Below are 12,174 nucleotides of genomic sequence, written 5' to 3' on the forward strand. Positions count from 1 at the left end.
AGTACACACGTCAAAATTACCACACTACATGAAAATTAATCAGCACCATAATTATGACATATTGACAGCCTCTTTATGCCTGCACAAATTATGCGACGGAACATACTACTACTTTTAGGTAACCTAAAACAGGGGGGACTGTAAAAAAAAACGGTATAGAGCCAAAAGAAGAAGAAAATGCTTCACTGTCCCTCTGTATTTCTTCATTCAATATATGGAGCATGTTCATTTTAGATTAAAGATGTTTTATTCACATCAAATTCAGACTTGCATTACAGAAAACAAGTGCACTTTAATCTTCAGCACATTGTGCAAAAGCAGATGAATTGGCAAAAAATGCTAAGCCGTCAAGACCCAGGGAATGGGTGTGCGTTGAAGCTTTTTACATCATGTACTCATCCAAGTGTGGTCCAATGGCGAATTGTTACATACTTTTCTTGTACATGTTAGTGATGCATTAGCTTGGGAGAAAATAAAATGCAGATATATTTGATTTTTATCATTAGTTACACACCCTTCACTGTCCTCCACACCCCTTTCATGTTAGTTCAGTGGTATATTCCACAAACTTGGGGTTTTAATCTCAGAACTGTCTTATCTTCTCCTATTTTCCCTTGAAAATCAACTGTCCAGCCATGGCCCTTCATTCCATTCCTTTCTTCTGCTGTCCTATTTCCATTTACAGACATTTTCTCTCTCCTAACCCTAACCCTTAGTCATCCTTTTTTCCTAGGTGGCGTAAGCACTCTCTCTCATCTCATATGGGAGTGGCCCTCCACTCCTTGCCTTCAGTGAGTGCCCTGGGTTGGTGGATAAACACGCTATACCGAACACCCTGATTGGCAGCTGCCCTCACAAAGCCGCTGTTGGCTGTCATGGTGACGGCTCTGAGGGAGTCTCCGGTGCCAAAGATCATGAGCGAGCGGCAGTTGACCTTGGAGCTGGTGGTCAAGCGCTGGGTGCGCTCCGAGGGCTGGTCGGGAACCACCCGGAGGCGAGCCAATAGCTCCTCGGCGCGGGCCTTCTCACCGGGACCGCCCAGGGTGTCCAGAATGACACGGAAGTCCTGCACGGCTGATTGACAAGCATAGAGCTCCTTGCCCACCATGAACTCCTCCAGACCCGGCAGCACCTTCTCGTGCCGCTCCTGGGCCGCCTGCTCCGTCAGCACCTGCTCCTTGAAAGTGAAGTGGCAGCAGCCGTGGCTGAGTGACGACACGTAGGTGATGAGTGTAGTTATGTCCAGATTGGCCCGCTTGCACACGTCCACCTTGACCTCCGTCGGGAAGGCCAGACTAGCCACGATGGTGTCCCTGTCCACCCGTGTGTCCATAACGTCTTCATCAGAGTCCTCGTCTTCATCAGAATTGTCGTTATTTTCTTCGTCATCCGCCGCCTCGTTTTCGCCACCTTGCTCTTCCTCTTCGCAGCTGCCGCCATCATCCTCATCCTCCACTTCGCCTACTGAGTTCACTGCAATGATGTCCCCGCGCACAGAGATGCCCATCTCCCGAAGACGGTCAGCCATGGGGCTGGAGACGCCGTTATAGAAAGCGAAGATGATGTGAGGGTTACTGTACTGGACAGGCTGCTGGTGGCTGGCCTGGAGGAAGTCGTCTGCTTGCCGCACCACACTCTTGTCCCCATACTGACCGCGGCCCTGCCAGATGTTGTGCAGGGCTTCCGCCTTGCGCCCGATGGCTTTGACCCAGGTGTGGCCCCCATTGGCCACCACATCCACCACGAGTGTCTGCTTTGCGCCGCCTGGGCCCTCGTAAGCGAAGACATGCAGCACACTCACCACCTCCTCCAGGCTCTCTGCCGACTCCACGATGGCCTTCAGGTGGGTGAGATTGGTGCTCTGCAAGTGGGACTCTTTGATCAGGACCTTGCCCTCCCTCACCTTGGTCAGGAACTTGAGCTCAGCACGCAGCTTGCTGAGGAGCTTGGCCCTACCCTCCACGACACATGTCTGGCGGGCACAAAGCTGCCCCACTCGCTCCAGCAGCTCCTGGGCCACCGTAATCCGCTCTTGCAGCATGGAGTGTGTGGCCATCGCTGGCGCATTATTCCTGTGGACACAAAAAGAGGGGACAGGCTCATGTCAGTGAAACTACATGATTTTAGAACCCAATTTGGATGTTCACACTGTCACGATTAATTAGAAAGGTTTATGTGTTGATATTCTTTTTTCTTACTGGTCCATTTCAGCAGTGATAATGTCTCAGTCTAATTTGCTTGCACAGCACCATTTGTCATTGGAACTCAGGCCAATTAACTGCTTTGCACCTTGGGTAATTGCACATTCATTGACCACATGAATTGTCCAGCAAGCCCAGGTTTCCAGTGACAGTGACTACTTTGCGTTCACATTGCACCCAAAAAAGCAAACCAAAACAAAAGTGACCTCTAAAGTGATTTCAACTCAGACAACCTCCCAATTTAGAGCATTCACATATCGCATGAACATTTTGGTAAAGACTGCCTGAGTTCACAAAATTGTCTCGAATGTGACCAAGTGTGAAAATATCTGTGTGAGTAATAGCCTACACATCATCACTGCTGAAATGGACCAGCAAGAGAACGAGTGATCATTCCAACAGAAGGGCAGTGTGTGTTAAAACAAAAATAACTGAGTTGTTTAGTTCAGATCAGGTTTAGATAGACTGGGTTTGGTTCATGTAAAGAGGACTTGTGTGAACATAACCTTAACATTATGAGCGAATGTGATTGTGAAATTAACCGAAGAGGAAAAAGAAGTGTTCAAAAAAAAAAATACTAGAACACTTTCAATTGGTGGCACGGGGGAATCAAGCTTCCTAACCCAACAGGTTGATTAATTTATTGTATATTAGAATGTTTGATATTCATAATGACAGCCAACTTAACAACCACTGTCATGCTACTATAAATAGCAACGCAACAACATTGACAGTAGCTGCAACTTCAATAAGGAACATTTGGTTGTCTCATGACATTTATATGAAATGTTGTCACTCTGTTTAACGGCCCAACATGAAACATTTGCCGGTACACAGAAATGACGATTATAGACGTTTACTGGTCATTGGCCAGACGAGCCTAGCTAGCAACATTAGCTACGCTAGCCAAAGTTTGGCTGTTCTGTCTGTTCATTACTGTCAAATAGGAATTATATTTATGTTCCATTCAAATACATGGACATACGCAACACTACATGTATTCCAAATCACTTACGAAAAAGTCGCCAAGTCAAACGTTTGGTGTGTTCAGCAGCCCTGTTGCTAGGTAGATAGGTCAGCTGTGACTGACTGTTTCTTCTTCTTCTTGAGCTCTCTACTTCCTCTTCTTCTTCTTTTGGGTTTAACGGCAGCTTGCATCCTTGGTGTTGTATGACTGCCATCTTCTGGAATTAGTTAACTCCTACAATGTCCGTTTTAAAGATATCGGTGGTGTGTTGGTCGAAACTAAGTTTATTGTCCAGTGTAAATGTTATGTTTAAATATGCAAATTAGGCCTTATCTAATTAAATATGCATTCATTTGCATAGCATTCAAGAACAGAAAACTGAACATTGGATAAAGCCAGGTTAAAAATTATTGTTTAATCTTGTTGACACATTAGTCAACAGTTTTTACACAGGGGATTTTGGATATCTCTTTTTATCACTCCATAAATCAGAAAATACTGTAGTATTTATTTGGATTAGCTTTAAGCCGGCCAAGGCTACCGATATACCAACATTAGATGTGGGATCAGAATGACAGTACTGGAGAACAACCACGCAACCACCAGGAGTACAAGTCCAATATGACAATCTTTATTTAAAGTACAACTTAAAACAGGGAGCTTGGGGTCAAAGTGTGGAAAGAATTGCTGCCTTCAAAATGTGGAAAGAATTGCTGCCTTCCAGGGGGAACCCAGGACTGGTCACATAATGTACACACCACCATCAAAGGATGCAAAACACATCAGGATAAGAGCATATCTCAGCTAATAACAGCACCTCACTGAGAGTAGGAGCACACCACTGCAATTAAGAGTATATCACTGCTTAAGAGAATATCACTGCAAGCCACTGCAAATAAGAGTATATCACTGCTTAAGAGAATATCACTGCAAGCCACTGCACACATACAATATGTAAACCCTGTCACACTACACACATGACACATCTAATGAAAGTAAGAGTGAGCGCAATACATAGCCCCCCCTATCACGAGCTCCTCAACCCTACTCGTCCAAATGTTTAAAATCAGCTTTGACCCTCATGAATGATTAATTGATTAATCGATTATTCTGTCCCATCCCTACTTCTTATACGCCATCTCACTCAACTACCCTGGCACTGAAGAGGGTGCCATCAAAGCTCAGGAGGCTGAAAGTCTCTGATGCATCCTCAAACTTGTTAATTAAAGACAGTTTCACCTTCCTGTGACACATCCTTGCTAAGGGTGGTGAGACATGCCATCAAGGCTTCCCGACACAGGCTCAGGTACTTGGCCACAGCTTGGGCTACCAGCCCACTGATCTCTTCAGCAGCTCCTGGTCCTCCATCTTGACCTTATTACCATAGACTGCCTTTTTCCCATTTGGCCCTGGCCCGACCTCTAAGAGGTGTTACCAATTAGCAATTACCTCACCACCTCTGGGATGAGGTCATCCTTGGCAGAGCTGAGGAAGCTCTGCATAGTTATAGATAGCTCCTCCCTCTTCACTGGTTTAACAGGACCTCTCTTCCCATGCCTCTTGTCCCTCTTGGGCCCAGCCATGATGGAGGTTGGCATGGCAACACAGAGAAGACAGGGAGGAGGATTTTGCCAGCAGCCGTCTCGGCTGCCAGGCGTAGCTTCTCCAAGAACAGTTGCAGTCCCACTTCAGAAGAGAGAGAAACAATTAATCAATTAACAAATGTTGCTATTGTAAATGTTACTGCTTACCCTACAACATAAAACTCATTACATTTTCAGTGAATATGTATGTAGGCCTACTATGCTATAATCCAGGGGTGGGCAATTAATTTTCACAATGGGCCACATGAGAAACCGGGACTATTGTGGAGGGCCGGACCAGTAGGCTGAACTTAATTCTGCTCAATATTACTTTTATCGCTTTATAAAAAGCAGTAAATGATAATATCATATATTATGGTTTTGACTAGCTGCTACTGGTAAGAATACATGTTACGATAAGGCTATGAAAATGTGGAGTAGGTCAAATATAGAAGAGCAAGAGGACTCATTTAAACACAGGGAAGTAAATGCAGCTATAGTTTTTTATCCAGACTTTTATTCTGAAATAAAAACATGTTAAGACTTTTTTTCAGAAATATTTTTTTATCCAGACTTTTATTCAGAAATATTTTTTTTATCCAGACTTTTATTCTGAAATATTTTTTCATCCAGACTTTTATTCTGAAATATTTTTTTATCCAGACTTTTATTCTGAAAAAATGTTTTATCCAGACTTTTATACTGAAACTTTTTTTTTCAAGACTTTTATTCTGAAATATTTTTTTATCCAGACTTTAATTCTGAAATATTTTTTCATCCAGACTTTTATTCTGAAATATTTTTTTATCCAGACTTTTATTCTGAAATATTTTTTTATCCAGACTTTTATACTGAAACTTTTTTCAAGACTTTTATTCTGAAATATTTTTTTATCCAGACTTTTATTCTGAAATAAAAGAAAATCCAGACTTTTATTCTGAAATATTTTTTATCCAGACTTTTATTCTGAAATATTTTTTATCCAGACTTTTATTCTGAAATATTTATTTATCCAGACTTTTATTCTGAAACTTTTTTTTCAAGACTTTTATTCTGAATTTTTTTTGTATCCAGACTTTTATTCTGAAATAAAAACATTTCCAGACTTTTATTCTGAAATATTTTTTTATCCAGACTTTTATTCTGAAATATTTTTTCATCCAGACTTTTATTCTTAAAAAAAATTTTATCCCGACTTTTATTCAGAAATTTAAAAAATCAAGACTTTTATTCAGAAATATTTTTACCAGTATGGTACGGTTCGGTACGGCATGCATTTGTATCCTACCCGTACCATATTTTTGGGGAAAAAATATTTGATGTGTGAATCCGTTCTGCCTGGCAAAAAGTACCTCTCGCTACCCCTCTGAAACGAGAACTAAAACAGCTCGGCCCAGCTCGGTTGGCAGTGGAGAAAACAAAACAAACCGGGCTCACGCGGTACGGCACGGGTACGGCACGGTAGTGGAAAAGCACCATAACATAGTCACGCACGCACATACGTAAATTGAAAATAAAATTGTCGCCTTCAAAACAAAAGCAATGCAATTGTACTGGACACATTGCCTACACTTATTTACATGTTATTTCTATTATTATGAAAAAAAAATCTCTTTTTTTGGGACCTCACACAGGGCCGGCCAGGGACAGCCATAGGGCCGGATGCGGCCCGGGGGCCGGACAATGCCCAGGTCTGCTATAATCCTACAACTTCAGCTAGATAGAGCTCCCTAAACCCTGTGTCTAGAGTGAAGTCATGACACCCCCTATGAAAAAATGTATGTGTCAGATATATCTCTCTCACTCTCCACTTCTACTATCTACAGATCACTATAGGCTATGCATGATATACAGTATATGAGTAGCTTAACACATCCAGTTTGTAACTTGTGAATGTTACTATCTAAGACTGGGTGGAAGTAAGTAACTACTCATATTGCTATTACATCTAGATAGTCTGCTACTCTTTCACAGGATGTCTGTTCCCTTTATAGCAAATATCGATCTGTTAGAATAAAAAGAGAGGAAGGAGAGATAGCCATTCAAGAATTGCAGAAAAAGAAGCTCCGGCTGGAAATCCAGTTACTGGAGAATCAAAGGTGACCATTAATAAAACAGAGATTAACTGAAATAGCTGTCTTTATAATGGTTCCGCACAGTTCTTCCATCTATGGGTTCAAAGCCTAGTGTGTCTTCCCATTGCTCCTCCGGCAACATTGGGGGAAGTCTCTCACGGCGTATGGTGGCAATGTTGTGCAAGACTGCGCAGGATGTCACAGGCCCTGGCGGGAGTAACCCTGAGGCTTTTCAGGCACTGAAAACTAGACTTCGGTTGCCCAAAGCACATCTCAATTCTTGCCCTGGTTTTGTTGTGGGCATGGTTGAAGGCCATCTCTGCTTGGGTTTTTGGTTCTGGGTAGGGGTGTCAGCAAGTGTGGCAGGGATACAGGGATAGCCTCTGTCCCCAAGCAGAATTCCATTAAACTGCCCTATAGAATAGAAATATTAGTTACATATACATGACATTCTTCAGCTTCAAATACATTCAGTGAAACTTGGATAGTAATAACATTCTCTTGCCTTGTGCAAACCTCTGTGCCATTGATGATGCTCGAAAAATGTGTGAGTCATGGACAGAGGCAGGCCATTTGGCTTCGATGTTGGAAATCAGGCAATTTGCTTCGCAGATCATCTGACGGCATAGAGGGTGACCTTCAATGATGTGGCACACTTTGCTTGGCAGATCAATTGTTACACATAACTGCGTTGACATCAAAACTAATGCTACATCTATTAGCACAGATGTGCCCATTTTTATGTTATTACTATTCTGCACATTTAACAGTTATTACTAGTCTGCCTGACAGTGTATGGACATACCTGTATATTTAGACTATGGAAAGATCTCCAGAGTACAGAAGTACAAATAGTAATACAAGAATATAATATAAAAAACATGACAATGGGGCACTTAGGTGGCGTAGTGGGTTAAGCGTTGACCATGTAACTGCAGGGTCCCCGGTTCGATTCCGGCCGGGGACATAACCTGCTTGTCATCCCTCCTCTCTCTCACCCATCCTTCCTGTCTAAAAAAAAATCTCTACTGTATCTGTCAATAAAATGAGAACTATGAGTGGGACTGCCCCACTCAGAAAAAATAACTTAAAAAAAACAAAACATGACAATGATAGTGATAGATACAGTATGGCACGGTACGGTGGTTTCGAGGTAGGGCCTATATACAGTATATACAGTTATGAAATATGTACAGTTATGGTATCTTATGTAGCTCATAACGACTACGGATGGAAACAGATGCTGAGCTAACCCTCTGGATCCTCTATCTTTGCACTACAACTGCCCAAGCCCATTAATACGGAAGGGGTTTAAAGCTATTTCTCTCAAAGGGAAAACATCCGTTGGCTGATTCAGAACAAAGACACCATTCAATGTTTTGTTGGGTCCCAAATAGAGAGCGTTGTGCTAATTAGTATTTTTATGTCTTCATGCGTGACAAGCCACTGCAGGGGGCGTGTAGACTTTATGTAACTTCCCCATTAATTGACATTAGTGTGAAGTGTCTGACCCCTGCAAGCGCTTGGGCTTCATCTCTCCTTTCCTTTTTTGTTTGAGCATGGTCCACAGCAACTTACAAAACCTACATTATAAACACACATGTGCAAGAGACATAATTCAGGTTTTCGATCTGGTGAGCCATTACCTTGTTTCGCTCCTCTATCAGGTTACACATACAGTAGACGCCCAAGTGGGAGAGACAGCCCTATAGCACAAGAAAAAACATCAGCTGTTTCCTGTATTATTTACATGATGCAACTCAGTGATTGCCATCCAAAAAGGGCTCATAATGATCAAAAAGAGGGACTGGGTGGCAAAGATTTAATTTTATTGCATGTCTAACAATGGCTGTGAGTCAATGTTTCTGAACATTTGCATAATTCAATTCATAAAATAAATTTCTTCTTAATCTACAACTGGTTGCTAAACAATTTAATGGCCACCATGAACTTCCTGTAAATTGGCAAGTTCCAATTTCAGTTAAACATTTTGAGCTGACCGTAGACCATAGACCTCACAATCTGCTTTTGATAACGTGCGATCAATCTAGGTAAGTCTTCTGCCTGCCCTTCCAACCTTTTTTGGAAACAGGTAACACCCCCCCCAAATATAAGTAGTGTTGTAGTGTGTTGCTAGACTGTAAGATCAAAGTGTAACAGTGTGGAGTGGTGTGTACCCAAGTAAAGCAATAATGCAAGAGTCAAGGCTTGAAATAATCCAAAACCTAGGTACTTTACTAGGAAACTCAGATACTTATGGGTATCAAATGAGCCAAGCTTATAACATGGGACTAAAACAAGGCCCAGGGGGGTATTCCACATACGTTGATTAGCAACTCTCCAAGCAACTCTCGATTGGGATTCAAGCCTCAAATGAGTCCTCGAATTACAATCAGCCTTGTCATCAATGTTCACGCAAGTCCGGTTTGAAAAAATTATGGCATGGTACTTTTCGGGGTAGTGGAGGCCTAGGGAATAGGGAGTTGTACTGATCAGAAGGTCATGAGTTCAAATACCACCACTAGTGTGCCCTTGAGTAAGGCACTTAATTGTATTCAACCTTTTGAAACTCATTATGCCTTTTAACTATTAAAACTTACATTTTAACATTGAGGTTTATGGAAACCAAAATATGCAAGTTTGGATCACTGCTATCCTTACATCTTTCAAGCCACTCACACCAATTAAACTGTATAATGTGTCAAAAACTCAAAATGTTCAACCCTGATAAAAGCTGGGCAGCTTTCTCCTATTAATTACACTTTTAAATTATGAAGCTTTTTGTAACATGGTGGAATGTTCATTTAGGAGAATATTATAAGAGCTCCATTATTACAGCTCTACTGACATTGAATCTTCTGGACTGTAATTGTATCCGCTACCATAAGATTCACTTATCTATCATCTAAATCATCTTTAAACTTTAATCTTTCAATATTTTTTCCCATTACCAAATTAAGACTTTGCAAGCCTACGAAGTCCACTTTTTCTATACTTTTATGGTTACAGTAGAGTTTATAATGAACTGGGACTGTTCCAACTCCACTGTCTCTTTAAAACTCCAGCCCTCCAAACCTCGGGTAGAGAGAGGGAGCCTTGCCTCTCGCAGACGCTGGATGGATGTCTACTGTACATGGTAACCGTTACATACTCGGCAGGAGTGGATACTTTGCTCTTGACGCAATAAGTATCGTTTTTTATATAGTACATATTACAGCTTCTGAGTCTGGTAGTAGTGAATAGTTCTCAATTTTCTCAACACTCGGTGATAAAAAAAAAACAATAACGAAACTTTTGGTCAACATAGGTTATTAGGCTAAATAAATGCGTGACACACCAATCCACGTTTATACATTTCAGACTATTTTGGGATTTATGCATTCGTTAACGATTCAGTGAGAATTTTTCCACACGCATTTTTCTTTCGACGGGACGCATTCTTGCCGGATTGCTTTTTTATTTTATGGATACCTCGGAGCTCTGCAAATAGATTATGCATAACACAGGATGGGTGCGAACAATGGGAAACAGAGTGGGAGCGAGGGTAAGTGTTCAAAAAGAACAGAGCATTTTTACAGTAAACTTTTTTTTCCACCTCAAAAGTTTGGCTTATATTTAGGCAGTAGCCTAACATTTTGCAGCCATAATTGTGGCAACGTCATACCTTTTGCCGTTACCATGCATTATGAAGTTCAGGCAACACTTAAAACAATGCTGTCAACGTTTTCATGGCATAGGCTATTGTTTGCTGCTTTTAACTCTTAAAATATTTGTTCACGTTAACAGACGTGAGACACGGGGGGATTTGAATGACTTTTTGAATGGCTACGGGCAGGCTTTTGGTTATAGCCTACTGTTTATGGTTCAGGCAGGCGAAAAAAGAAAAAAAAATTGATAGAACATAATACAACATAGTATTGTTTTAGTTTTAAGAACTTGGTAACAAATACATCATCATTACAAGGAAATTAAGGCAGTTCAAGCAACCTTCTTTTCTGAGGATGGGTTAGGGTTAACCCTTCTCCACATTAAAAAAAAAATCAAAAAAAAATCTAATTCAATTAACATAATCAGCCTTTACATTTCCATTATGAAGGGTTGGAATACCACTGTTGTCTAATGACAATTTAAGAAGATGACCACAAACCAGGGGAATGATCTGAGAGGATTTAACTGTGAGAGAGAAACTGGCAGTTCTGTGATCTGTGATGGTGTTTACTGTTTTAGGGAGAGTTGCCAGATGCTGGATAGGTCCTTATCTTAAGCCAAAAGTAGTAGCCTCTCAAGCATTCTCATTCTACTTGTGTGCAGGGGAAAAACAAAAACAACAGCTTTTTTTTATTTTTAAAAAGGGAAGTTAAAGGCTCTGGACTGGCACCAGCTTTTTTCCCCCAATGGCCTCATTATATCCCATGGACATTTTAAAAACTGACATTGCATTAACATAGCTTTTTTGCTGTATCTTTGTGTATCCGTCATGATGGAAAACAGTCAACTTCAGCAATGTCCCAGAGATGTCAGTTTTAATATTAATACCCACTGTTAATACCCCATTGTTCTGACATATTCTTAGAAACATTGTATTAGCATGTGACAAATGTGCATTTTAGTTAAGCAATCGTTGTCCCCAAGCAAACATTCATCACATAGACCAAATCGTACGTTGATAGAATATATTGGTATCCAGATATAAAAGAACTCCCACTCTAGTATGTTTGTATTGGATGGAGACAGTTAGAGAAACACAGGAAGTAAGGAGGAGGGGGCATGTCAACAGGGCATGAGGGGCCGGATTTGAATCCATGCCGACATGGGAATATGTGTGCATTCTCTGTAGAATCATACTGTACAATAGCTAACCTATACAATATATACTGTATACAGTATTATGCAGTAAGAGTGTGTACTATACAGTACCAGATTAGTATCTTTACCATAACATTATTGTTATTATATAACATAACCTCACATTCATTGAAGTATGATGAAGGGAACTTAAATGGCCTCTAACATTTGATCTATGCATGTTGCGCTTGATTTGAACCTCAGTCTCCCACATACTCTACAACTTTACTAGTTACAGAGCTTTGGAAATATTGAGTTGTGCTGATATTCAAATTGTATATTCAGCACTCATTGCATGGGAGAATAGGCAATTCTCTGGCACATTTTTCCATGAGAAAGAGACCCATCGGAATAGAATTGAGGGGCTCCATTTGTACACAATCAGTATTTGAACCATACAGTCAATGCCCACACTTCTATCAATCACTTAAGCCCACTGAACTATAGGAAGAACTCATCCTGTGGGAATCAACTTAATTAATCACCTCTCATATAAGGTTACC

General features: G+C 41.0%; 2 protein-coding genes across 2 annotated transcripts in view; one reads left to right on the forward strand and one right to left on the reverse strand.

The window, feature by feature from the left end:
• Positions 1-283: 283 nt before the first annotated feature.
• Positions 284-3,303, reverse strand: cUnh7orf25 (chromosome Un C7orf25 homolog). The gene is made up of 2 exons (XM_080542882.1): positions 3,217-3,303; positions 284-2,072 (listed from the first exon to the last, which is right to left on the reverse strand). The coding sequence occupies exon 2, from the start codon at positions 2,054-2,056 to the stop codon at positions 758-760; it is 1,299 nt and encodes a 432-aa protein (XP_080399008.1). The 5' UTR covers positions 2,057-2,072; positions 3,217-3,303; the 3' UTR covers positions 284-757.
• Positions 3,304-10,321: 7,018 nt separating this feature from the next.
• Positions 10,322-12,174, forward strand: part of fbxl7 (F-box and leucine-rich repeat protein 7) — a gene marked incomplete at its 3' end in the record, with an annotated part of 34,881 nt that continues 33,028 nt past the window's right edge. Inside the window, exon 1 of the mRNA XM_080542771.1 lies at positions 10,322-10,370. Within this exon, the coding sequence (XP_080398897.1) occupies positions 10,334-10,370 (37 nt within the window). The 5' untranslated portion in view covers positions 10,322-10,333. The remainder of the gene's footprint in view (positions 10,371-12,174) is intronic.

Source organism: Nansenia antarctica, assembly GCF_963989245.1.
Source record: "Nansenia antarctica genome assembly, chromosome: 12".
NCBI lineage: Eukaryota > Metazoa > Chordata > Actinopteri > Argentiniformes > Microstomatidae > Nansenia > Nansenia antarctica.